We start from the raw sequence: 24,871 nt of genomic DNA on the forward strand, positions 1-24,871 counted from the left end.
GGTCTCTCATAGGGGTCAAGAAAATGTAACAGATTTCTGCTTTCTTTGAACAGGGAGTAGAGGAAAAGACAGAGAGTTTCAGGGACAGGCTTTACTTTTTAGAACAACTCACTGGTGGACAACCCAAGGACTTAGTAAGAAGCTGTCTTCTTATGGACCCAGAGAAGGGTTATTATAAGGCCAGGAAGCTGTTCCAGGAGAACTTCAGAAATGAATGTAGGATAGCTGCTGCCTACATGGACAAGGCTTTAAACTCACCAGTTAAACCCAAGGATGGAGAGGCTTTGAATTCCTTTTCACTCCTTCTCACTAGTTGTTGTAACACCATGATTGAGGTGGACTCTCTAGGTGAAAAGGACAGTGTAGCTAACATGAAAGCTATCATTTATAAGTTACCCTACAAGTTGAGAGAGAAGTGGAGGGCTGTAGCTTTCGATGTACATGAACACCTGGGTAAGAGAACCAGGTTTCAAAATCTTGTTGGCTTTATCAGTAAGCAAGCTAAGATAGCAATGCAGACAGTGTTTGGAGATATAAAGGACAGCAATATTGTGGAGGGTCATGCAAATTTAAACACAAACACAGCCTCTCAGAAGAAAGATGGAAAAAAACATCCTCTACTGCAGTTGTACCTCTTAATAAGAACAAAAGGGATTATGTGGCTCCCACAAGTGCATTGACAAACTCTTGTGTGTTCCGTAAGGGAGAGCATGCTCTTGAGGTCTGTAAATTTTAAAGGAACAAAACACATAAGGAAAAGCTTGCATTCCTGAGAAGGAAAGGGCTCTGCTTTAGCCATTTAAAGCAGGGACATATGAGCAAGATGTGTAATGAGCAGTTGTGCTCTTAGTGCCATCCTACTGTGTTACACATCAAGAGAAAGGAAAGACCTGTTAAACCTGTGGACAATACAGAAAAAACAAATGATGATGAAAGGCATTTACGAGCGCTCTTGTTAGTGCAGACAGAGGATCTTGTGGACAAACTGGGGCCAGTGAGAGTGAGTGCATTCTCTCTATAGTTCCCGTTCAAGTGAAGACAAAGAAAGGCTGTAAAGTTGTGCAAACCTATGCCTTGCTAGACCCAGGAACCACGGCAGCTTTCTGCACCGAGGTGCTGATGAGGGAGTTAAACATCAGTGGCAAAAGGACTGCCATATTGTTGCAAACAATGGGCAAGGAAAGATCTGTGAGAACATACAGGGTGTCAGGGCTGGAAGTCAGCAGTCTTGTAGATAATGCTTTTATAAGCCTTCCTGATGCATTCTCTCAAAAGGAGTTTCTTGTTAATAGAGAAAACATACTAAGGCAGCAAGACACAGATAAGGGGCCTTACTTGAAACAGGTATATCTGCCAGAAATCTCAGCAGATGTTGGGCTGTTAATCGGAGCAAATGTACCAAAGGCAATGGAGCCCTGGCAGATTATTAGCAGCGTAGAAGATGGTCCCTACGCCATTAAGACCAAACAACCTCTGAGGGATGATTCGAGCACAGCTCAAACACACTTCACAAAAGAGTTCCATGTCACTGCAAATCGCATATCTGTTGTGCAACTGGAGAATCTGTGGAATCAACAGTTCAAGTATGATTTCCCTGGATCTGTAAAGGATGAGCAATGTGAAATGTCACCGGTAGATCGTCAGTTTATGGTCATGGTGTCACAATCAGCCAACCTTATAGATGGACATTATAGCACATGGTTACCTTTGAGAAACAGAGACATCAGTGTGCCAATAACCGTGTTGCTGTGCAGCGAGCATTGAACTTGAGGAGACAGTTCAACAGAAATCCTTCGTTCCATACAGATTGCACAGTCTTCATGGAGGATCTCTTCAACAAGGGCTATGCAGTGAAGGTCCCTATTGATGAGCAGGGTCATATGAATGGTAGGATCTGGTATATACCACACCATGGTGTGTACCACCCAGTAAAGCAGAAGATCCATGTGGTGTTCGACTGTACAGCATCCTTCCAAGGGATGTCTTTGAACGCTCCTGCAGGGTCCTGAACAAACCAGTACTCTTTTGGGTGTGCTGAACAGGTTCAGAAAGGAACAAGTGGCAGTAATGGCTGATGTGATAGCCATGTTCCACCAGGTTAAAGTGACTGTAGAAGACACAGACCTGCTTAGATTTCTCTGGTGGCCAGATGGGGACATAAGCCAGGAAATGGAGGAATACAAAATGGTTGTACACCTGTTTGGAGTGGCATCATCTCCCAGCATGGCAAGCTATGCCATGCCCTTAGGAAATGTGCAGAAGATCACAGAACACAATTCAGGACACGTCTTGTGGACACAGTACTGCATAACTTTTATGTTAATGACTGCCTCAAGTCAGTTAGTAATGACGAGGTAGCTTTATCCCTGTGTCAAAAGCTGATGTCATTATGTGCAACGGGAGGCTTCGGGCTCAATAAATGGGTCAGTAACAGTCACAAGGTCCTATCTACCATCCCAGGAAGTGAAAGGGCCAAGGAGATCAAGGATCTGGATTTGGACCGTGACTTGCTTCCCATGGAGAGAGCACTTGGGGTCAGGTGGCGTATAGAATGGGATGCTTTTCAGTTTCGGATCATGATCAAGGATCATCCACTCACATGAAGAGGTCTGCTGTCTGTGATCAGCTCAATTTATGATCCTTTGGGAATCCTCGCACCTGTAATCCTATCTGCAAAGAGGATTTTGCAAGAGTTAAGCAGAATAAGCCGGAACAGAGTGCTGCAGAGTGGTTGCAGTGGTTGACAGATCTCAGTCGGCTTGAAAACCTAAAGTTGCTGAGATGCATCAAGCCAGAGGAGTTTGGAGACCAGAGCTTTGCCCAGTTTCATCATTTTTCAGATGCAAGCAAAGACGCTTATGGTACAGTGAGTTATCATCTGGATTCTAAGATTAAGGGTGCTTCTGAGTGTTAGTAGGTCAAGAAGGTAGTTGGCAGCCATCCCTAAACAGTTGAAGAGAGAAAACCTACAGAAACAGGTGGAACTGGAAAGAGCAAAGGCCAAACATTGCATTTCTGTGGAAGACCTGACAAAGGCAGAGCTGGAAATCATCCGCCACTTACAAAACGAGACATTCCCTGAGGAAATCTCCACTCTACTTAAGGGACAGTGCGTGAAGAGGACTAGTACCATTTACAAGCTCAATCCCTTCCTTTAGGGTGGAGTTCTAAGAGTTGGTGGCAGACTCTGTAGAGCTGCTATGCCAGAAGAACCTAAGAAACCTATTGTCCTGTCGAAGGAGCTTCACATTACTACTTTGATCCTCCGACATGTTCATGAAATAGTTGGGCATGGTGGTGTTAACCATATGCTTTCTAAGCAGCATGAAAAGTACTGGATACCGGGCACATAAATGCTGCAAAAAGAAGGATTCTCTCCAAGTGTGTCATATGTTGGCTGTTGCATGGAACAGCAGGAAACCAGCAAATGGCAGACCTACCCTCAGCCAGAGTTTTGCCAGATGACCCTCCTTTTACCAGAGTAGGTGTGGACTACTTCAGGCCCTTTGAGGTCAAGCGCGGAAGGAGCACAATAAAGTGATACGAAGTAATTTTCCCATGCTTGGCAATTCGTGCTGTGCATATTGAAGTGGCTTCCTTTCTGGACGCTAGCTCTTGTGTGAATGCCCTGCGTAGATTTATTGTTAGAACAGGCTAGGTAAGGGAGTTCTACTCAGATAATGGAATGAATTTCATTGGAGCTGAGCGAGAATTTAGAGAAGCCATACGAAAATAGAACAACGCCAAGATCCATGACACTCTTCTGCAACATAACATCTCTTGTAAATTCAATCCCCCTATTGGATAACATCGTGGTGGACCCTGGGAGAGATAAATTAGAGCAATAAGGAAAATCCTCAATTCCACTCTCAGAGAAAAGACCCTCGAAGAAGAAGGACTGCAGACAGTATTGTGCGAGACAGAATCTATAATTAACAGCAGACCGATACCTAAAGTATCCACAGATCCCAATGATTTGTCAGCCTTAACACCAAACCACTTTTTGTTATTGAAGACCAAGCCATTGCTACCTCCTGGATTATTCAGTAAGGAAGACCTGTATTCGAGACGAAGATGGAGACAGGCTCAATACATATCAGACCTATTCTGGCATCGATGGACAAAGGAGTATCTACCATTGCTACAAGAGCGCCAAAAATGGTCCCAGCTGAAGCGAAACTTCATTCCTGGGGACGTGGTCCTGGTGGTGGTTGACTCTGCTCCGTGGGATTCCTGGGGAAGATTTTGGAGTGCTTTCCAGATAAAAGGGGACTTGTGAGACAAGTACGGATTAAAACAAAGACCAATGTTTTAGACAGACCAAACTGTGAGAACTTCCAAAAGTTCCTAAGGACATAAATCCGTCCTTGAAATTTAATTATCATGGCCCCTTTTATTTAAGTTGTAGTAATTGTTCCATTGTAGGTTAAGAACAATTAGAGGTCGGTAATGTAGGAGCCATGTGATGTTTTACTGATGTGATGTTTTAATTTGGTTATATATGTTCTATATGAAAACCACATTTGTTTGCTTAAATTGTGTATATGCCTTTAAGATGGCCAGTCGCCAATGTTCTTTAATGGAAATTCTAGAAGTTTTAGTTTTAAAAAAACTGGAGGAAATTAGAGCGCAATGGTTCCGATGTGCTTGTGTAGCTTAGTTTAGTTTACTTAAGTTTTGTGGAATAGTTTTTGGTATTGTGGAAAACTCCTTTTTTTTTGTTTGTTGACGAAACCAAAGTGTATGTAAATAAACACGTTTAATTTTTAAACAGGGCGAAGTTCATTGTGGAGTCTACACGGGCATAGTCAGCCATAAGCTTGCATTTCATACAGTGGAATTCGGATACTACAACATACAGTATATTATTATACAGTAATTATTAGTAACTGTGTATAAATAGTAATAGGAAATAGGTTTTATTTTAGATTTTGATTGTAAAAACAATCTGCTCCTGAAAGCATGAAGATGCTTACACCCTTTTTCCACCTAATCACCCCATATGATGATAAATATTATACATAAACACCAATAATTAATAGGAAATGAAATCAAACAATAAGAAATATTCAATATAAACATGAATAAAAACTTAGATATAAATACTATTAAGCACACTAAAAAAACACCATATTAAAAACAAAAATATTTATAAGTACTTTATATGTTACATTTCTTCAAGTATATGTTGTTTATTGTTTTAATTAGAACTTTGCAAGTGTTCATGAGAAATTAAGTTAAAATGAGCATTTCAAGAAGTGAGTGAAATAATTCACATGAAATATTTATGAAGATGATGGAATAGTGCTCTGTACCTCAGTTTTTATTTTCAGCTACCACTAGCAGCTATGTACAGTACAGTACTGTAAATATATTTTTATATTAATAAATTCATATAGTTATTAAAATTCAGAATTTTACTTGGTTTATTTTTAAATACCAAAAAATCCCTTTAGTTACATGTTTCCATATTAGTATTCTGTTACTAAGTGGCTGTAAAAAAAGTAGTACAACAGATTAAATGAGGCTTCAGTTTCACTAGCATCTAATGGACTTCAATTGCCACTTATCGATCTTTGGACGGTGAAAAACTGAATTTGGTAGGCTGAATCATACCATGGTATGTGAATTTTTTAATTGCTGCATCTGGAAAATAATGAAGGAGACTGATTCTCAAGGAAAAGAGTCAAATTACCTTCTACGTAAACAATGTTGGGAATATTTAGGTATCCATTGTGTTCACTGATTGGAAAAAAACAATACCCCTATAATGTCACTGGTTAACACATTGAGGAACGTGAAAGCTGCTGCTGTGTATACACATTTGAATGGCAGCAATAAAACCAACAAACCTGAAACTTGAAAGCTAAGTTACACAATAACATTCTGAGATAGAAAAAAGAATGGCTGGCATACTTAGTATACACAGATAACAAATACCTGGAACTAACTAAAAATATGGACTGCTATACAGTATGTGAAAGCTTGAAGGCAGCAGCAAAAATGTAAAACAAAGGCATTCTGAAATAAATGGTAAGTAGCTGAAATCATTTCTAAACCTAAAATAAAACCAGTGATAAAAAACCTTTGATATGTCTTAACTTAAAATTAAACTTAATGAATAGGAGACAATTACAATAACGGACATTAAAACAAGAAATGAGACAAAACATCCATGAAAAAAAACACCAAATGTTCTTTCCTCAATCAGCCTTCTTCTCTTACCTGTGGAGGTGCTTCTTTAAAACCCCAAGGCTCTCTTACCTAGGCTGGTGTATTCGAGTATATACCGTATTCTCTAATATATACTGCATATCATACATGAAATTCCACTAAATATAAATTATTTTTTTCAAGCAATTCCCTCAAGTCAGTTATAAATATTCTACATTATATATAACACAAAATAAAACCTACTGGCAATGTGGAAGAAGCAATCACACTGGTACTCAAAACAAAACAGTGCTCAGAATACAAGTTACAAGTATTTTTTTAACTGATCTTTTATTTTCTCTACTCCCTTTTTTATTTTCAAACAAAAATTACTGTCATTTATTTTGAATTTGTAAATGACTTTAGCCAAGCCATCTCAGAAATCATAAACTGCCTTAATATTTGTATTTGCTAATAACCTTTGTTTTCTAAGTGAGTTGTTTATATTGTGTGTACAGGAACCGGTTGAACTGAAGGATTGTGTAGAAATGAATCTACCTGGCAAAGGAGGTGTTCTCTACAGTCTCTGCTGGCTGTTGGGGAGAAATGGCCTGGATGTCAGGTGCAGGAGTGATGGTGTCTTCAGTAGGGTTGAAGGTAACTGAACGACATGAGGTTTCTGGATTTGCTGGATCCTTCAGCACAAACTGATGGTCTGTCAAGTGCTTGTTCCACACTGGAGTGGCCTGAGGGGTGTGTGATTTTCATTCATTTATTGCCACTATTTATACAATTATCTTACTGTTTTTTTTAAAAAATCTTAATATTCTGCAACATATTTTATTGTGACAAAAAACTTGTTTAGTATGTTCAAATGTGTGAACACACCTCTGAACACTGTGCTCATGTGTATCTTTTGTTTATTGCCTTCTATTTTTTTGATCTCTTTTTTATTAATGTTGGTTTAAACTTAAAAAAAATGGTTAATGAGTTATGGTTAAAGTATTAAACGTTAGCAAGCTACAGTATACAACATAAATGCGATTGTAATGACAGCACCACATCAACCACACAACACAAATGAATGCACACTGAAGACTTTTCTAATTCAATAGATCTGGATGTCTGAAAACATTTTATTGATTTGTTTGAATATTATTGTACGCATAAAACTTAATTTCCAAATTTACATGGTTTGATTACTAAATTCAACTACTATATATACAGTATACTGATGGAAAAAAGAAACGCAACACCTCCTCCTCCACACTCTGGACCTCCCCTCTGCGTGGAACAGGGTGAAGAGCGACTCATCCGTGAAGAGGACCTGATGCCAATGCTGACGAGTCCATTGCAGCCTCTGTCTGGCCCAGGGAAGTCAGGTGTGATGTCTAGGAGGTGTGAGCAGAGGGCCTCCGACAGGTCGCCTTGCTCTAAGGCCAGCAGCATGGAGCCTCACTGTCCTGTCACTGATGCAGGCATTGTGTCTGCCGGCAGTTTTCAGCAACAGTACGGGTGGCAGATCTGAAACAATCACTCAGATGGACCAGTCTGATATGTCCGTCCTGCTCTGGTGTGGTCACTCGAGGGCGATGAGTCTTGAATGATCAGTCCTGCCGGTCTGCTGAAACCTTCTCTGCAGTCAGGACACAGTGGTGCGGTTTACTTCATAGTGTTTGGCAACACTGGCACATGACACGCCTGCCTGCAGCATGCCAATGGCCCTCCCTTGCTTCTGGTGACAATCGAGGCATTATGGAATGCACAGAAAACTGACTTGCCTTTTCTTGCAATGACCTAAGCTTTGAATTAAGGCCTTTTTAAAGGTGACCTGATCAGGCATTGTTCCACCTTGACCTGGTTGGGTAAAAGTGCACCTAACGAGCTTTTGTGTGAGTGGCATGTTGCAATGCCTCACTGCACAAGCTGTATTGCTGGTCAGAGGGCTTAAAATAAATTTACAAGTTTTTGTGAAAGTACTTAACTATAGCATTCTCATTCAAGAAAATGTTGTATTTATTTTTTCCTCAGTATCCATGTACTGTAAATAGAAAGCTACTTTGACGGTTACTTTTGAAGGTATCAAACAAAAGTCTAACAGCATTAACTTGAAGAAATTAAGTTTAATGTGCAATTCCGGCATTCCATGTACAGTAGCTCCCTGTTTCTCAAACATTAACATATCTAACATGTTTACAAAATACACATTGTGAGAAGGTTTGTTTTAATGTCAAAAGGACAGAGCTAAAAGATAGAAAGTTAGTTTTCTTCTGAACAAACACAATATGGAATAGGCCATTGTGTGTTTATCACTTTTCCACAAACACTTTTAATGCCACTTTTGTGGAAAAATGACAGAGTGCAGGCATATTTCTCTAATCTGCCCATCTTTAAACTACTCATATTTAAAATGTTACAGACAACAGAGCCACATGCAGAAAGTTAAGTGCCAATTAGAGGAGAGGTATCCCTTACCAACAGAAAAGAAGCTTCTAAATACCTGGAAAGTTGCAGGGATTCTTTAAATGACTAGAGCCTAGGTATCTTTTTCCTGGGTGAACCATTTGGATACTCAAAAATAAACATTTTTATTAAGACCTAATGATTAATCATGGTTTGTAAAATAAGAAATCATTAAATGTTTTTTCACTTTTATAAAGCAGTTATAAAGGGCTTTTTAAAGCAGTTGTTGCATTTTTGCACTATGTATGGGTTTTACAAATTATTGAAGATATGATTATTTAAAGTAAAATACACATGATCAACATAGCTTTCAGTCTGTTTACCTAAAGATTCATCAAAACGTCTTTTTGTGCATGTAAACAGCTTTTCTGGAGATTCAAAAGATTACCAAAAAGTGATTAATATCTAGGGAGCAAAAGATTCAAGGCACACACAGTTAAAACAATGCAAAGATTACTTTCATGGTTCAGATATATGTGTGCAATTAAAACAACTTTTGTCCTTGCCAAATGTCAGTAAGTTAACCTTTTAATGCTCCCAGGTGCATTTGAAATAGCTTTTTGGACAACTTAAAATATTAATAGCTTACACTTGTAAAGCTTAACAGAATCTATGCCTATAAGAGGTGCAGTAAGGTGCCTGTGAAAGACAACTTTACGTTAAGACTCATAAATCTTTAGATTTTAGGCACTTTTGCAGTTTAATTCTTAATGTTAAGAATATATTAAAATTGAATATTTCAAAAATTGTTTAGTCAGTAAGTACACATCTCCAGTTTCAGTCTGTAATTCATGTAACATAGCATTGTAGCAAGGAGTCTAGCTGCACATACATACAATAAGGTTCCAATTTATAATAAGCAATGCAAGAACTGGAAGTGGAACCAAATCTCAAAAGGCAACAATTCAATGGCAGTGCCACACACATTTCTTCTAATGAAAAAAACAGAATATTTCATCTTTGTTTTTGGTTACAATAATTTTTCTTCTTAAACCTGAATACACACAAACTCAAAAACATTTGCTTTAATTAAAACAAGTACATTCATTCGAAGTGCAAGTTCATCCTACTGTTTTCCATCATAGCTCGTGGATGGACCAGGTGAAACTAAGGACTGAGTAGCATTGAAGTTGCCTGGCAAAGGAAATGGGTTCTCTACAGTCTCTGCTGGCTGTTGGGGAGAAAAGGCCTGGATGTCAAGTGCAGGAGAGATGGTGTCTTCAGCAGGGTTACTGCTAACTGAACTACATGAGGTTTCTGGATTTGCTGGATCCTTGGGCACAAACTTCTGGTCTGTGGCATGCGTATCGAAAATTGGTGTAGCTTGAGGGGGGTGTGACGTAGATTCATTTGTCTCCTGCCAGATACAAAAACATCAAGATTAGATAACATCATACAAATGATGGGTGAAAGCAAGTGTACAAGTAAAGTGATATTATCTGAAAGATGTTTTTTAGTCTCATGCATTTTAAAACCAAAAGAAAATCTCAAACTTTATTTTCACTTTCTTATTACCTTGAAATCATAGCAAGAAGGAATTGCTTTTTGCAATTCAGGGTTGCTGGGGAGGCAGAGCCTGTATCAGCAAGTAATGGGCGCAAGGCTGGATAAACCATGGATGGGGTGCCAGTGCCTTGCAGGGCAGACACACACATACTGTACACCTAGCGACAGATTTCACATAAGCCAATTAATTTACCAGTATGTTTTTGAACTATGAAAGGAAACCAGAGGAAACCCTCAAACCACGTGAACAGAGGGAGAACATACAAACTCCATGCATATAGCATGCCAGGACTGGAATTAAACCCAGGACCCCAATGCTGCAAGGCTGCAATGCTAACCACTATACCACCGTGCTGTTTGTATATTAGTACACTGTGTTTGTTAAAAATATAACTTTACTTCTGAACCTGACAGCAGCATTCAAAGCAAAGAAAAGTGTTTTTAATTCAAAAATGGGAAGACTTCAAGTTGTACAGATGCAGCCATTCAAAATGCGCGGGCGATACCGCATTATTTTCCGGTGCGCTGTACGCGGTCTACCGCGAGTTACCGGTAAATACCGCTAGTTACCGTAAATTCTCCTATAATATGACAAGCAAAATAATAGTATCCGGAATTTCCGCAAGGTGGAGCTAATAAAGCTCAACCTCTCATGTTTGAGCTGTCGCCATCAAAGTCTTTAACGAAGATATTACTAATAGTATTAATAATGAATGACCTTGGACAAGCTGTAAGTGTAAACTCAAAGTATTGCCCTGGTCCACATTCTTTTTTTCATTGGCCGTCTTTGTAAAAGTAACACCACAGCCTTTCGCAATCATGCATTTGTTTCCAATCATGCAAAGTACAGTAATTTTTGAGAATCGATTCACCATGCCTTTCACATGCTAATAAAAGAGATTGATTTATGAACATAAGCATATTACCGTATGCAAACTGTAATGTATACAGTATGTATATGTATATTTAATGTCTTAACTGTGCCCGTTTAAGTATTGAATATTTATATGGAATTTTACCACTGAAGGGAAATCTTAGTGCCTGAGCATAAAAAGAATAGGAACATACTGCAACGCGTGTGAAGGCCATAAACGATATTAATTTTGGAACTTAAACATACAGTATATGGCTGGTCTCGGTACTTTAAAGAAAACATACACACCAGTATTCCATTTCTCCCTAAACATTTTAAGCATCGAAGTCTTTAACTAACATGATACCGGAGTCAACAAGCATACTTTTAGAATTTGATTAAAAGGGAATATAAAATGGAATTGCGTATCGAAAGAAATAAATAACGATATAATTCATGGGCTTTGACGTGCTAATGCGTTGGTTTAACAGTCTGGGTGTGGCAATGTTTTTTATTATTGTTATAGAGAAACATGATCAGATTTTCCCCGGTTCAGAAAAAAAGATCTGAAGTACTTTACTGTATACTAGTTTGTCACTCTTCTCATCCCCTCTTTGCTAAATGGCTTTTGAATAGAGTCACATGAAGAGAGAAGTGAAACAGCCCTACACAGCCCTGTCGCAGTACACAAATATAATTATATCTTATTAATTTCTTTAGATACGATTTTCTTTTAATACAGTCTTTGCTGTGCTCTAGAGGATCCTTGTGATATTTCGAGCTCTGGTTGAATGATGAGTGTCGCACTTTAAATAAATTTCGTAGTTGGCAATTATGAATCGCTGTGTTAAAAGCAAGGGAGTTTTTATGTCCGTTGCAGTTTTTTTTAAACTGAACTTGTTTGAATTGACTGAGCTCCGTTCTGTACCACACAATGTCTGTTTTTTTTTGTGCTGTCCTTTGACAAAACAAGGCTCACCAGATAATGTGAATTGAAACCTGTTTTTCTAGCTTTTAAAGTCGTGCGATGTGTAAGCGGGAACACATCATTATATCTTACATATGAAAAATACATAATATAGCTCCCAAACAAACGCAAACGTGTTTTTAATAAGATGCTTTTATTCATTCATAATCCGACGATTTCAGGAAGACTAATGGGGGTCTGGCTTTTTTTCTGGAAAACCATAACTCTGGTCTTGTCCAGATTGACTGTCAGCGCTCAGGTCTGACAGTGCTGCTCCAGCAGCGCCAGGTTCTGCCGCAGCCTCTGTTCTGTGGGCGACAGCAGGACCAGGTGGTCTGCAAAGAGCAGGAACTCAATTTCTGTAATTAATGCAGATCAGTAAATCAAGGGACAAAACAGTTATTGCGCCCGGCTCCTCAATGGGCTTTGACGTGCTAATGCGTTGGTTTAACAATCCGGGTGTGGCAATGTTTTTTATTATTGTTATAGAGAAACATGATCAGATTTTCCCCGGTTCAGAAAAAAAGATCTAAAGTACTGTACTGTATATTAGTTTGTCACTCTTCTCATCCCCTCTTTGCTAAATGGCTTTTGAATAGAGTCAGATGAAGAGAGGTGAAACAGCCCTACACAGCCCTGTCGCAGTACACAAATATAATTATATCTTATTAATTTCTTTAGATACGCGATTCTTTTAATACAGTCTTTGCTGTGCTCTAGAGGATCCTTGTGATATATCGAGCTCTGGTTGAATGATAAGTGTCGCAGTTAAATAATTTTCGTAGTTAGAAATTATGGAACGCTCTGTTAAAAGCAAGGGAGTTTTTATGTCCGTTGCAGTTTTTTTGCAACATGAATATAATTATATCGTTATTAATTTCTTTAGATACACGATTCCATATTATATTCCCTTTTAATCAAATTCTAAAAGTATGCTTGTTGACCGGTATCACGTCGATGCTTAAAATGTTTAGGGAGAAATGGAATACTGGTGTGTATGTTTTCTTTAAAGTACCGAGACCAGCCATATACTGTATGTTTAAGTTCCAAAATTAATATTGTTTATGGCCTTCACACGCGTTGCAGTATGCTCCTATTCTTTTTATGCTCAGGTACTAAGATTTCCCTTCGGTGGTAAAATTCCATATAAATATTCAATACTACAACGGGCACAGTAAAGACGTTTACTGTAAATCTTTCTACGACAGACCAACGGACCACGAGTGCCCGTCGGTCAACCAATCAAGTACCGTGGTACCGCGCATCATCATGCGTCACAATGTGCGACGCCGTAGCCAATTACCTCTGGTACGTGTATGTACCGCGCACTTTGAATGGCTGCATCTGTATATGAAAATATTCAGTAGACAGTATATTTTTAACAGATATTTGATATTCTATTACTTTGTAAACCTTTTGAATTTTGTTATTGATAAAGTAATTGCAGTATTTTTTGCAGTTAAATACAAGATTAAATGTTTAGGTAGAGTACTTCAAACATACAAACCCATACCTTGTGGAAATGTCCAATCCTAATTACATAAATCTCTTTGTGTTATGTTATCTATAATATATTCAAATTGTTAGCAGTAAGGTTGCTTTGCACTACATTGTTCCTTAAGTAATTGTTGTATTTTACACTACAGTGCTTCGCATAAGTTGAAGTATCACTTGGCTATAGAGGTGTTGAATTTTTTTACATTTTGACACTCATGGCAAATGTGACCTACTGAACTTTCTATATCAACCAACGAGAAAGGTTTAGGTAACAAAAAGGATAAAAAAGGTCCTAAATCTGAAGCAAATTAAACTGACAAAGAATTATTTTATTTTGCATCCTCACCAAGCAAAATGTATAGTTCATTTTTCCTAACTTTCCAAAAATATAGAAAAGTAGAAATGAAATAAATTAATAATACATTTTACATTTTCATTTTTTCTTGGTTTTGATTCTGCTTTCAGAAGCAGTTAATTTAAACATTAACATGAATATGGTTCTTTTTATGACAAATATAGTTTTTAAATGTTTATGTTTGGATCAATAGCTTATTTTAATTTGTGCAAATTGGATAAAGCCCATATGATACTTCTATATTTTATAAACTACAGTCATGGCCAAAATATTGACACTTTTGCACTTTTTGCAAATAATTCACAATTGTCTCTTAAAATAAGTTAAAATTGACCTAAGTATTTGGTCTCCTCAATTCTTTATTTCACTGTTAATATTATAGAACCTTTAGTTTTTGATTCAGAACTTAATATGTCCTTTTAAATCAGAAAATAAAAAGAAATGGCATTGACACGACTGTATGTGCTTTGGTTAAACACATTACACAATATTGTTTCCTCATCAAATTCCTCATCATTTGTCACACAAAGAGAGACACATACCATTATGGAAAAAGCCCCATCAAATATTCAGTTAAAACACTACAAAATAACTTCTCACCTTTCTTTAGTGGAACATGGACAGCATGAAAAAGAAAGCATTTATATTCAGAGAGTGCACTGTGACTTTACACTGTAATTTTAACTTCATAAAAGACTTGAAAGAAATGAGAACATGTCAAACTATTAGCCAACTTGTAAAACCAAAGTGGGATATATCATAGGAAATAGTTATAGTTAAATTATGCATTCTTACGCATACTCAGTAATTCAAAATGTTCAAACCTATTTCATTCAGCATATTTTACTCAATTTTCAAACATTAGGTTTGAAAGTTGTCCTGTTATTCCATGCCATCAGTCTCAACATATTTATATTTACATATTTTACTTTATATTTAACATAGCAGGAAATTATATTTTAAATCTTTGAAGATTAATTGGCAATAGAGCAATGTATAAATATCCCTGAAATAGTCCAAAGTCAACCTACATGCTTTATTACCATAAATACTAGGAAAAGCCTCCCTCTGTGCTGAGGTGGACTCAATAAGCATGATCTAAATGAATATAAATGGCTATTTAGCAATTCCTGTGAGTATGAAAGTATAAACTGTGAGTATGAACTAGATCACTGCTGACTGCACTTTAAAGTAGTAATTGTTGCTAGGCTGCTATCAAGATAATACAAAATAATACAAAAGATATATGTTACAAAGATATACAGTAACAGTGGGTTTACCTAACTGGTACAAAGATACACATACATATTAAAAAAAGAATACTTAAACGTTGCTTACATGACATTAATGGCACCACCTCCATGAGGTGTACAATTATTGTATCAGGCTTTACTCCATCTTAGGCAAATATAATAATGTTTATTTAAAAATAAGTCAAATTTCCTACAATCAAAAAAAAGATAAATCTATAGTGAAAGATACAGTACTGTATGTATGTGTACCTGTACCAAGTAATGTGAACTCATGAATATAATGGAAATATGAAGATAATGAATGTAAAATAATACAATGAATCATAGAGAGCACCAGTTCTAATCTCAGTAATATCACCTTCCATGAATATAATGGGATATCAAGAAGAAAATTTTTATCACTGCACTAGAAAAGTGACTTGCTGCAAAAAAGACTATTTTATAAGTCCATCCTATCAGAAGATTGTAAAAAGCACCTTTATTGAGACTGCAACAGTTAGGAAAGCCAAGGGTAGGCATAAATCCTTTTACAAAAAATGTAAAAAAAAGCTTTTGTTTTTTGTTGTCTTGTGCCTGGTTATAAAATAGAATCTACTCCACTTTGACACACCCTTGTCAACTGATTAACTGTCCTGCTCAAGATGAAATTCTGCAAAAACACAGTTAAACAATACTAGAGGTTAGAATAATTAATAAGTAAAGGACATAAAGTGTACAGAAACATATGATAGTGCTTAAAGCTTAAGGAAAAAATCTTACTAATTCTTACTTCAGTGAGAACAGTGTATGTGCATTGAACTATTTTGTAAATCTGTTCACCATAAAGTACTACAATGCATTTTGTCTGTGAAGTAAATAAAAGACTGGCATCATTTTATTTGAACACAATTACAAAAATAACAGAACTGACAACAGTTTAAATCTTCTTTAAGAAATTGGTTTCTTTTACTACCTGTCCATCCGTGCATGCACAATGTAGAGTTCTTTGGATTTTACAGAACCTCCACCTTGTCTGCAAGTGACTGTTGAAACAAACTGCAGTGCTGCACAACTTCTGTTGTAACAGATTTTCAATATTCAGCATGCATGTATAAGAAACTTTAATGTCAGACAAACTCTGTGAAACCATAATCACAGACACATTGACCCTACTATTTTGGGGCAATTCTTCAATGTTTGTGCACAAATATAGAAAATAAACATGAGTTTTAGGGCTTGGCTGTTACAGATATAGCCATTTAAAATGTGCGTGGTGTTCGACAGATTACTGCAACAAATGCCACCTTATGGCAAACAGCAACACATAATGCCTTTTTTATTCATACTAATAATCTGATGCAGGACTGTACTACTCTGTAAAACTGCCATGTGGCACACTGAATCTTTAATGTACTCCAGCTAAGTATGCCTGTCACAAAAATCTTACTTTAATAATAAAAAGTACCTTAGCTAATCATACTGTGAAGTAACATAACAGCATTTTATTTATTATATATTTTATTATTATATTGTATACTATTATATACAGTAAACAATTATTAGTAACTGTATATGAATAGTAATTAGAAAACAGATCAGTTCATCCATGTTATTACAATATACAGATGCAGCCATTCAAAACGAGCGGGTTATACCGCGCTAAAACGTGGTGGGTGTGTCGTGGTATAACACGGGTTACCGTATAATACCACATAATACCGCAAGTAAGATAATAGTATCTGGAATTACCGCCAAGTGGAGCTTATAAAGCTCAACCTCTCATGTACAGCGTTTGAGCTTTTTTTTTTACAAAGAAGACTGACACAGCTTCACATTGTTAATCTGTTTTTCTAAGAAAACATGTGAGTGGGGGAGGTGGACTTGCCCTTATTCTACTTTGAAAATACCTGTGAAACCGGTTTGTTTACAAACAATGTAGACACAGAGAGAGAGATGCGATTACAACCGTGCAGTGCCAGTCAAATGCACATTAATGTAGGGCTTTCGGGCTCACGTGGATTTGCACCCTACAGTACAACCTGCAGTACTGCTGTGTACATAGCCAGCAGCCATATCACCCTGCAACTCACAACTGGCAACCCACAGAAGCTAAGCAGGTGTGAGCCTGGTCAGTACCTGGATGGGAGACCTCCTGGGAAAAACTAAGGTTGCTGCTGGAAGAGGCGTTAGTGGGGCCAGCAGGGGGCGCTCACCCTGCGGCTCATGTGGGTCCTAATGCCCCAGTGTAGTGACGGGGACACTATACTGTAAACAGGCGCCGTCCTTCGGATGAGACGTAAAACCGAGGTCCTGACTCTCTGTGGTCATTAAAAATCCCAGGGTGTTTCTCGAAAAGAGTAGGGGTGTAACCCCGGCATCCTGGCCAAATTTCCCCATCGGCTGTTATCAATCATGGCCTCCTAACAATCCCCCTCTGTGAATTGGCTTCATTACTCTGCTCTCCTCCCCACTGATAGCTGATGTGTGGTGAGCGTTCTGGCGCACTATGGCTGCCGTCGCATCATCCAGGTGGATGCTGCACATTGGTGGTGGTGGAGGGGAGTCCCCATTACCTGTAAAGCGCTTTGAGTGGAGTGTCCAGAAAAAGCGCTATATAAGTGTAAGCAATTATTATTATTATTATACAGTACGAACATGTTGTGATATTTAGAAATATAAAAAAATGTCAATATAATGGCAATAATATTTGCTATTTTAGTTTTTCAAAGAAATGTTTATTTTTTAAAAGAAAACTGATGGCGACAGCTGGGTTTGAACACTCGACCTCAGGGTTATAAGTGAAACAGCCATACACATATCAATGGAAAGTCTTATACTACTGTTTGTGCAACAGTACATGAATATAGTTATACCATTATTAATTTATTTAGATATGCAAATCCATGTTATATTCCCTATTAATCCAATTCTAAAAGTATGCTTTTGTTTAATCCGATAACAAGCGTATTCGCAGAAAAGGTTAAAACGATCAATTTTCACAAAGTATATAAACGTACAGTAATAAGGTCAGAAGAAGCACGTAAAAACGTTTCAAAATAACCACATGTAAGACTTTGATGCTTAAAATGTTTAGGGAGAAATGGAATACTAGTGTGTATTTTTTCTTTAAAACACCAATACCAGCAATATACAGTTTACATAATATGTCTAGTTCCTAAATTAATATCGTTTATGACCTTCAGATGCATTATGCTCCTATTCTTTTTATGCTCGGCTACTAAAATTTCCCTTTAGTGGTAAACTTCCATATAAATATTCAATACTAAGCGTGGTATGGATGTGTACCGTGCATTTTGAATGGCTGCTTCTGTATGACTTCACAAATAAATTAAAAAAACACAAGAGATAAACATTATTACATTTCAGATCTTGAAACATAATGTACTCTGAGGGCAAGGCTATCTTCCCAAATTTCAATCCCAATTGATTTTAGCACAAAATGTGATTAGCCAGAGACCCCAGAGCAGTTTAATATAGCCTGGATTACAGGCACTTTTATTTAAATTGATTAGCATAACCATGCCGATGTTTACAAGAGTCCAAGTGTCAGTCCTTTTTAAAAAAAAAAAACATTATGCTAATTTACTACTGCCATGCAGTAATTTCGGATCTTTAAAAAGATCGTCATCCAGATATAATTAATGTAGAACGTGACGTACTTTAATACCTCGTTCCCAGTTTCTTTTCATATTGGGGTAAAGCATTTTCCTTCTGGCCACTACTTCCAGCAGGAATTGATGGTTAATCAAAACAGTCTTTCGTTTTAACTCCGTTCCTCTTTCCATTACCATTATGTTCATTATGTAGCTCGAAAACCGAGCCATTACAGGCCGAGGTTTGGCTGATTCGACGCTTCTTCATGGTTTCCTCCTGCTGACACGATGCACTCTTTCAAAGCTCACTCCTTCCACCTGTTCCTTTGCTAATTTCAGCTCTTTCCACATGAAGGTTTTCTCCAGATCTTCTGGTTTTTTTATATGATTCATTCTCCTCTTTCTCTCTCAGCCCCATTATTATAATATTTTTCCTCATGCTGTAAATCTCAATCAATGCATTACTTAAAGTTACCGCTTCCTTCAAGTCATTATTATCAATGACAAATTTTTGTAGCAGATCCAGTTTCTGGAGTTTTTCATAAATTGAGGCAACTTTTTCAAAAAGAAAGTGCACATCACGTTCAGACACCGTTTAAACTTCCTCGGTTTCACCTGATCTTAGAATCTCTCGATATGATCATTTATTTTCACGCTCAGATTTACTCATATTTGAGTTCTTATTGATATAGTTCTCCAGACTTTCAATATACCTAGCAGATTCACTTTTGTTTTGCATCCAGTTTGCTCCTGGTTACGTTTAGCTGGCTCCCACTATCAATACAGATACATACCGATCAGGCAAGATTAGAAAGTGAATCCTGCTCTATGCCGCCATAATTTTATGATAATGTCTAATGCCGATTGCTTTATGAATTCATTTAATTTGAGCCCAACACTCCTCATATTCATGCTTTTTCCTGCCCAGATGTCAGCTCAGGCCTGGACTACACTGTTACTTTAACAATTACACTGTTAATGATGTTAAAGTTACTGTGGTTATTTTTTATTTTCAATTACCAACATTTCCCTTTAATTACACAATTCCATATTAATATTACATATAAAGTGGATTTAAAGTAGTACAACAAATTAAATTAAGCTACTGTTTCACTAACATCTAACGCACCACAAGTATCACTTATCAATCTTCTTTGGGTAAAGAAAAAGCTAAATTTGGTGTGCTAAATAATACCGCGGTACAGTGCAACTAGTTTTTTTGTGAATTCTTATTGGCTGCATCTGTATAATGCATCTTTGTGTCCCTTTTTCATGGTCGAAAAAGTGAATACCACCCTACCTGAAGAGGCTGACTCTCTGTGATGGAGTTTTTCTTTGCCATCTTCACGATTTCTTTGATCTGGTAGATGGCAAATGCTATTGTAACCCATGGAGAAGAGGAAATGACCCAGGCAGGCTTATTGACATCCTCTTGCTCCTCCTGGTGTTTTGTCTTTTTTAGAGGAATTTTAGGCTCCACACGAGGTGCTGTAGCTTCAGAGTGGTGCTCCACGAGGTCAATGGTAGCTATGGGTACTGGACTGGATGGAACAGGGATGTTTTCAGCCAACATCTTATCCTCTGGAACAAAATTATGGTGACATCAAGATCAATATGCACTTTTGTCCACAGTGACTGAAATGATCACAAAGCAATGCATTCTCAAGTGGTTATGATATAAATTACTATTAATAATTCATATAATAAGAACATTCAATATGATTTTTTATTAACCACAGTGGTACCTTAAAATCAGGTTTTTGCCAGTTACTGTATTTCATTTCTTTCATTTTTATATCTCAACTGTACAATACTTAATGAAAGTAAAGTGTAGTTTGTCTTTTTAAAAAAAATCTATCAATTAAATATTACTCAAATCAGAAGTGATCTATTAAAGATGATTCTTATAACATGAACAAAATCTTAAATTAGATAAACCTGAATCAATTTCCTTTTAAAATGAGACCTCCTCAAAAACACCTGTAGGACAAAATCTTAACATTAATGTATCTGAAAGCAGGTTTGTTCTGATTTCACTCATATTTAACAGTCTTACCCTTTTCTTCATTTTTTACTAATAACCACTGAATAAGTGAGAATATCAAAAGAATCATGAGAGATGCCATTCCTATTCCTCTGAATGTCTCAGCCGCACCTAAAAAGACAAATTAAAGTAAGAAATTTCCAGTGACTGTCATTCTTTGTTTACCTCAAAGGTAAAAGGCCAAGGGCACATCTGAGGAAGACAGTTTGGTTAGAAAATGATAGAAATTATTACAAAATAACAGATTATTTACCACTAGGAATGTTCTCCAAAGACATCTAACCCCATGCCCCCCCCCCCAGATGATTACCACAAGCAATTTTGTTTTCACACACAACTGATACAAATGTGAACTAAAGAAAGTCAGCAATCTGCTGTATTGATGGGCCCTCCAGACATCCAATAGGAAACACCATCATAACGAATGAGATCTATACAGGATACACACCAAAGAAATTGACAAAGACTCCTCCAACCATGGCCCCACAGCCTCTCCCCAAACCCAGATGAAGGCCCTGCAGGATTCCCTGAGCAGAGGTTCTTAGAGCAGGAGGCACAGCTGCACTCAGGTAGGAAATACAGGCTGCCCACACTGAGGCATGAGTCACACCTAGAGACACAGAACATTGGTGAGGTTTTACTGGTATACTGCAAATATAAGCATAATGTTCTAGGATTTAAAAGAACTCATGCAGTCATTACTTGAAAGATGCAAGGGAATCTGTACTTTTGAATCTAGACAAAAGGCCCACATGGTAAAGTAATGAAAACAAAAAACTGAAAGATATACAATTAGGAATATTCAGATGAGAAAAAAAGACAATTGGAAATTAAAAAGGAATTCAAGTAAGGTGGACAAAAGAAAATACATTTGTATTAAACAAAATGTATTTTTTCTTTAAAGTACAGAAACCAGCCATATACTGTATGTTTATGTTCCAAAATTAATATCGTTTATGGCCTTCACACATGTTACATTATGCTCCTATTCTTTTTATGCTCAGGTACTAAGATTTCCCTTCAGTGGTAAAATTCCGTATGAATATTCAATGCTAAAACGGGCACAGTAAAAACATGTACTGTAAATCTTTCTACGACCGACCAACGGACCACGAATGCCCCTGTCGGTCAACCAATCACGTACCGCGGTATTTTGCGTCACGATGCGCGACGCCATAGCCAATTACCTCCTGTACGTGTCTGTACCGCGCACTTTGAATGGCTGCATCTGTAGCTACTATGTCTATCTAATTTTAAATGATCTATTGTACAGCCTCTCTTGAAGAAACCAAATGTACATATTGCTGAGTTGCATAATTATACACCTATTTCAAAGCTACCTTTTTGCCTGTGCTAGACTGTAATAACCGAAACTTTTCAACATGGTTTCTGGGCCTATTATATGGCCCTGCCTAAGGCTGTGAATGATTTACTGGTCAATGTGGGTCACGATGAATGTTCTATTGTTGTCTTTTATATCTTAGATATGCTTTTAACACTATTGATCATTCCATTCTGATTAAGAGACTCAAAGAGTAGGTAAGCATCTCTGGTGTAGATTTGGAATGTTTTTTTTTCTGAAATATCTAACTGAAGGTTCTCGTTTCTATTGCCGAGCTGTGTCTCCTCATGCTCAGAACACATCTGGTGTCCTAAAGGGATCAAATCAGGGGCCATTCTATTCTCTATTTATATGCTTGCTCTGAACCATATTATTCATAAACATAATATTTTCTTTCTATTGTTTTGCTGATGATACACAGCTGTATCTGTCTATCACTCCAAATTATTTTAGAAGATTGGCTGTCCTATATGACTGTCTATCTTACATTCAAACTTGGATGTCCCAGAATTTACTTCTGGTTAAAATGATCAAACAGAACTCGTGATCATTGGGCCCAACAGTCTCAGATGGTTCAGTCCATACTCCTAATATTATGCCAGATTCTAGGAATCATGGTGTATCTTTTAATTCTCATCTCAACTTCAATATTTATGTGAAATAAACAGCTCAGGCCTCCTACATCTAGTTATGGAATAATGTTGTTCCTTGCAACTAATTCAAATTTTTGCTGCACTATACTTGTGTTGGTGAATATGTTTATGTTTGTGGTACATTGGAAAAAACATCTGGGTTAAAAGTACATCATGTTTAGATTAGTAAGGGGCCTAATTATATGACAGATTGACCATGAAGACCAAGGAGCTTATGTCCAAGGAAAACAGAAGGAACTTCTTAGCAGGGCATTCTATATCCCAGTTAACTGATTAGTGAACAAGTTTCAAACAGTTAAGAAAGATCTGATTTTTTGACAAAGCTTCTAGCTTCCTAAAACTATTAAGAATATGCCTTGTGAAGATAAATAGTAACAAGTGAAATCAAGAGGGAAAGGCATCACTTTTAGATGAAATAATAAAACAGACAAAAGTTATAATCAGCTGGGTCTTGGTTACCAAAGAGGATTACCATACCACAGAAAACCTTTGGGTTTATATTATATTGTGCAAATGAGTCGGTCTTTAAAAAGACCATAATATTTGCTATTTTAGATTTTCAAAGAAATATAATTTCCATGTACAGGGCTCCATCAGATGTGCAAATATATTTTCAATTTGGATGCAAGAATACTTGTATATACAACTATATTGTTGCCATTACATATATTTCAAATTAAATGAATTGGATTATTTCTTATGACACTAATTGATCTAAAGCTCTTGGAATCATTAAAAAAGTACACCCACTTACAATGCTATGGTTTTACATATTAAGACATATCTGATTTTCATATAGTCCTCACCAAATACTAAAAGTAGATTAAAAAAAGATAAACACGTGACAAATAACACAAATTTTACTTTGTCATTATTTAACATACAAACAGCCTAGTGTAGCCTAGTGTGAAAAAGTAAAAAGGAATTCTGTCCCACTCCTTACAAAATTGCTTCAGCTCGGTGATGTTTGAGGGCATTCATTTATGTACAGCTTTCTTTGGGTCCTGCCACAGCATATCAAAGGGGTTGAAGTCTGGAATTTAAATTACCATTCTACAATTGTGATTCTTTTCTTTATCAGCCACAGATTTACTGGTGTTTTGGATCATTGTCCTGTTGCATGATTCACTTTCAGGTAATCTTTAACTAAAGGACATACTGTATGGTCTCATATTTTCCATTAAAATGTGCAGGGGTATAGAGAGGAATTTGTGATGGACTCAATGATTTGGAATGTAAAACACACCCAAATCTTCATCCATTCACCTTAATGCTTGACAGTTGGTATGAGGTTCTTGTAGTGATTGATGCACTGTGTTTGGTTTTTGCCAAACATGTTATTTTGCATTACAGACAAAAAAATCCACTTTGGTCTCATCTGTCAAGAGGACATTGATCCAGAGGTCTTGTGGTTTATTCAGGTGGTATTTTGCAAACCTGCGCAACAATGTTCTTTTTGGAAAAAAGGGGTTTTCTGTTGGCTACCATTCACAAAAGCTATATTTGTTCAGTCTTTTTCTAATGGTAAAATCACAAACTCTAATGTTTACTGTATTACAGAGGCCTGTAGATCCCTGAATGTCCTTTTTGTAATTCTTTGTGATCTCTAGAAGCATAAAAATGGTCATATCTTGGGATGAATTTGCTGGGACATCAACTGATGGGTAGATTGGTAATGATCTTGAACTTTTTCACTGTGGAATGATACAGATCCAGCCATTCAAAATGAGTGGCACGCTGTGTTAAAATCCGGTATATTGCGCCAAATCCACCGAATCATACAGCATGTTTTTTTAAATAGGATAATAGTATCCGGAAGCACCTTGTAAAACCGCCAGGTGGAGCTAATAAAGCTTAATGTCTCATGTACAGCATTTGAGCTGTCGCCAGAAAACGCCTGGTTTCAAATCCCTGTCACTGCTGAGGGACAATCTTTTTCCAATTAAGAATTTAAGTTGTATACTCTTTAGACTTTTAAAAATTTTATATTCCATACTAAAAATTTTATAGTAAATTGCTCAGATTGCTCAGCTGGACAGAACCTACCACCTTTATCATAAATATTTTAATAATGCAGAATATCTTTACAGAAGATATTACTAATAGTATTAATAATGAATGACCTTGGACAAGCTGTAAACTCAAAGTATTACCCTGGTCCACATTCTTTGTAACCATCTTTGTAAACGAAA

The 24,871-nt window shown here is 37.0% G+C and overlaps 1 protein-coding gene and 1 long non-coding RNA gene across 4 annotated transcripts in view; one reads left to right on the forward strand and one right to left on the reverse strand.

Moving 5' to 3' along the window:
• The window catches only part of LOC148648890 (uncharacterized), a 314,784-nt gene that overhangs the window by 65,719 nt on the left and 224,194 nt on the right, over positions 1–24,871 (forward strand). The window lies entirely within an intron of this gene.
• The window catches only part of mfsd6b (major facilitator superfamily domain containing 6b), a 47,359-nt gene continuing 30,749 nt past the window's right edge, over positions 8,262–24,871 (reverse strand). For 2 of the 3 annotated variants that reach the window (XM_088607227.1, XM_088607229.1), the window contains 4 exons: positions 21,133–21,294; positions 20,697–20,795; positions 19,941–20,221; positions 8,262–9,973 (listed from right to left, as the gene is read on the reverse strand). In XM_088607227.1, the coding sequence (XP_088463353.1) occupies positions 9,683–9,973; positions 19,941–20,221; positions 20,697–20,795; positions 21,133–21,294 (833 nt within the window). In that variant the 3' untranslated portion in view covers positions 8,262–9,682. Of the gene's footprint in view, positions 9,974–13,175; positions 16,070–19,940; positions 20,222–20,696; positions 20,796–21,132; positions 21,295–24,871 lie in introns of those variants that run through there. The other variant, XM_088607228.1, reaches the window with a different exon arrangement.

Source organism: Lepisosteus platostomus, chromosome 14 (genome assembly GCF_059453375.1).
Source record: "Lepisosteus platostomus isolate fLepPlt1 chromosome 14, fLepPlt1.hap1, whole genome shotgun sequence".
Lineage (NCBI taxonomy): Eukaryota > Metazoa > Chordata > Actinopteri > Semionotiformes > Lepisosteidae > Lepisosteus > Lepisosteus platostomus.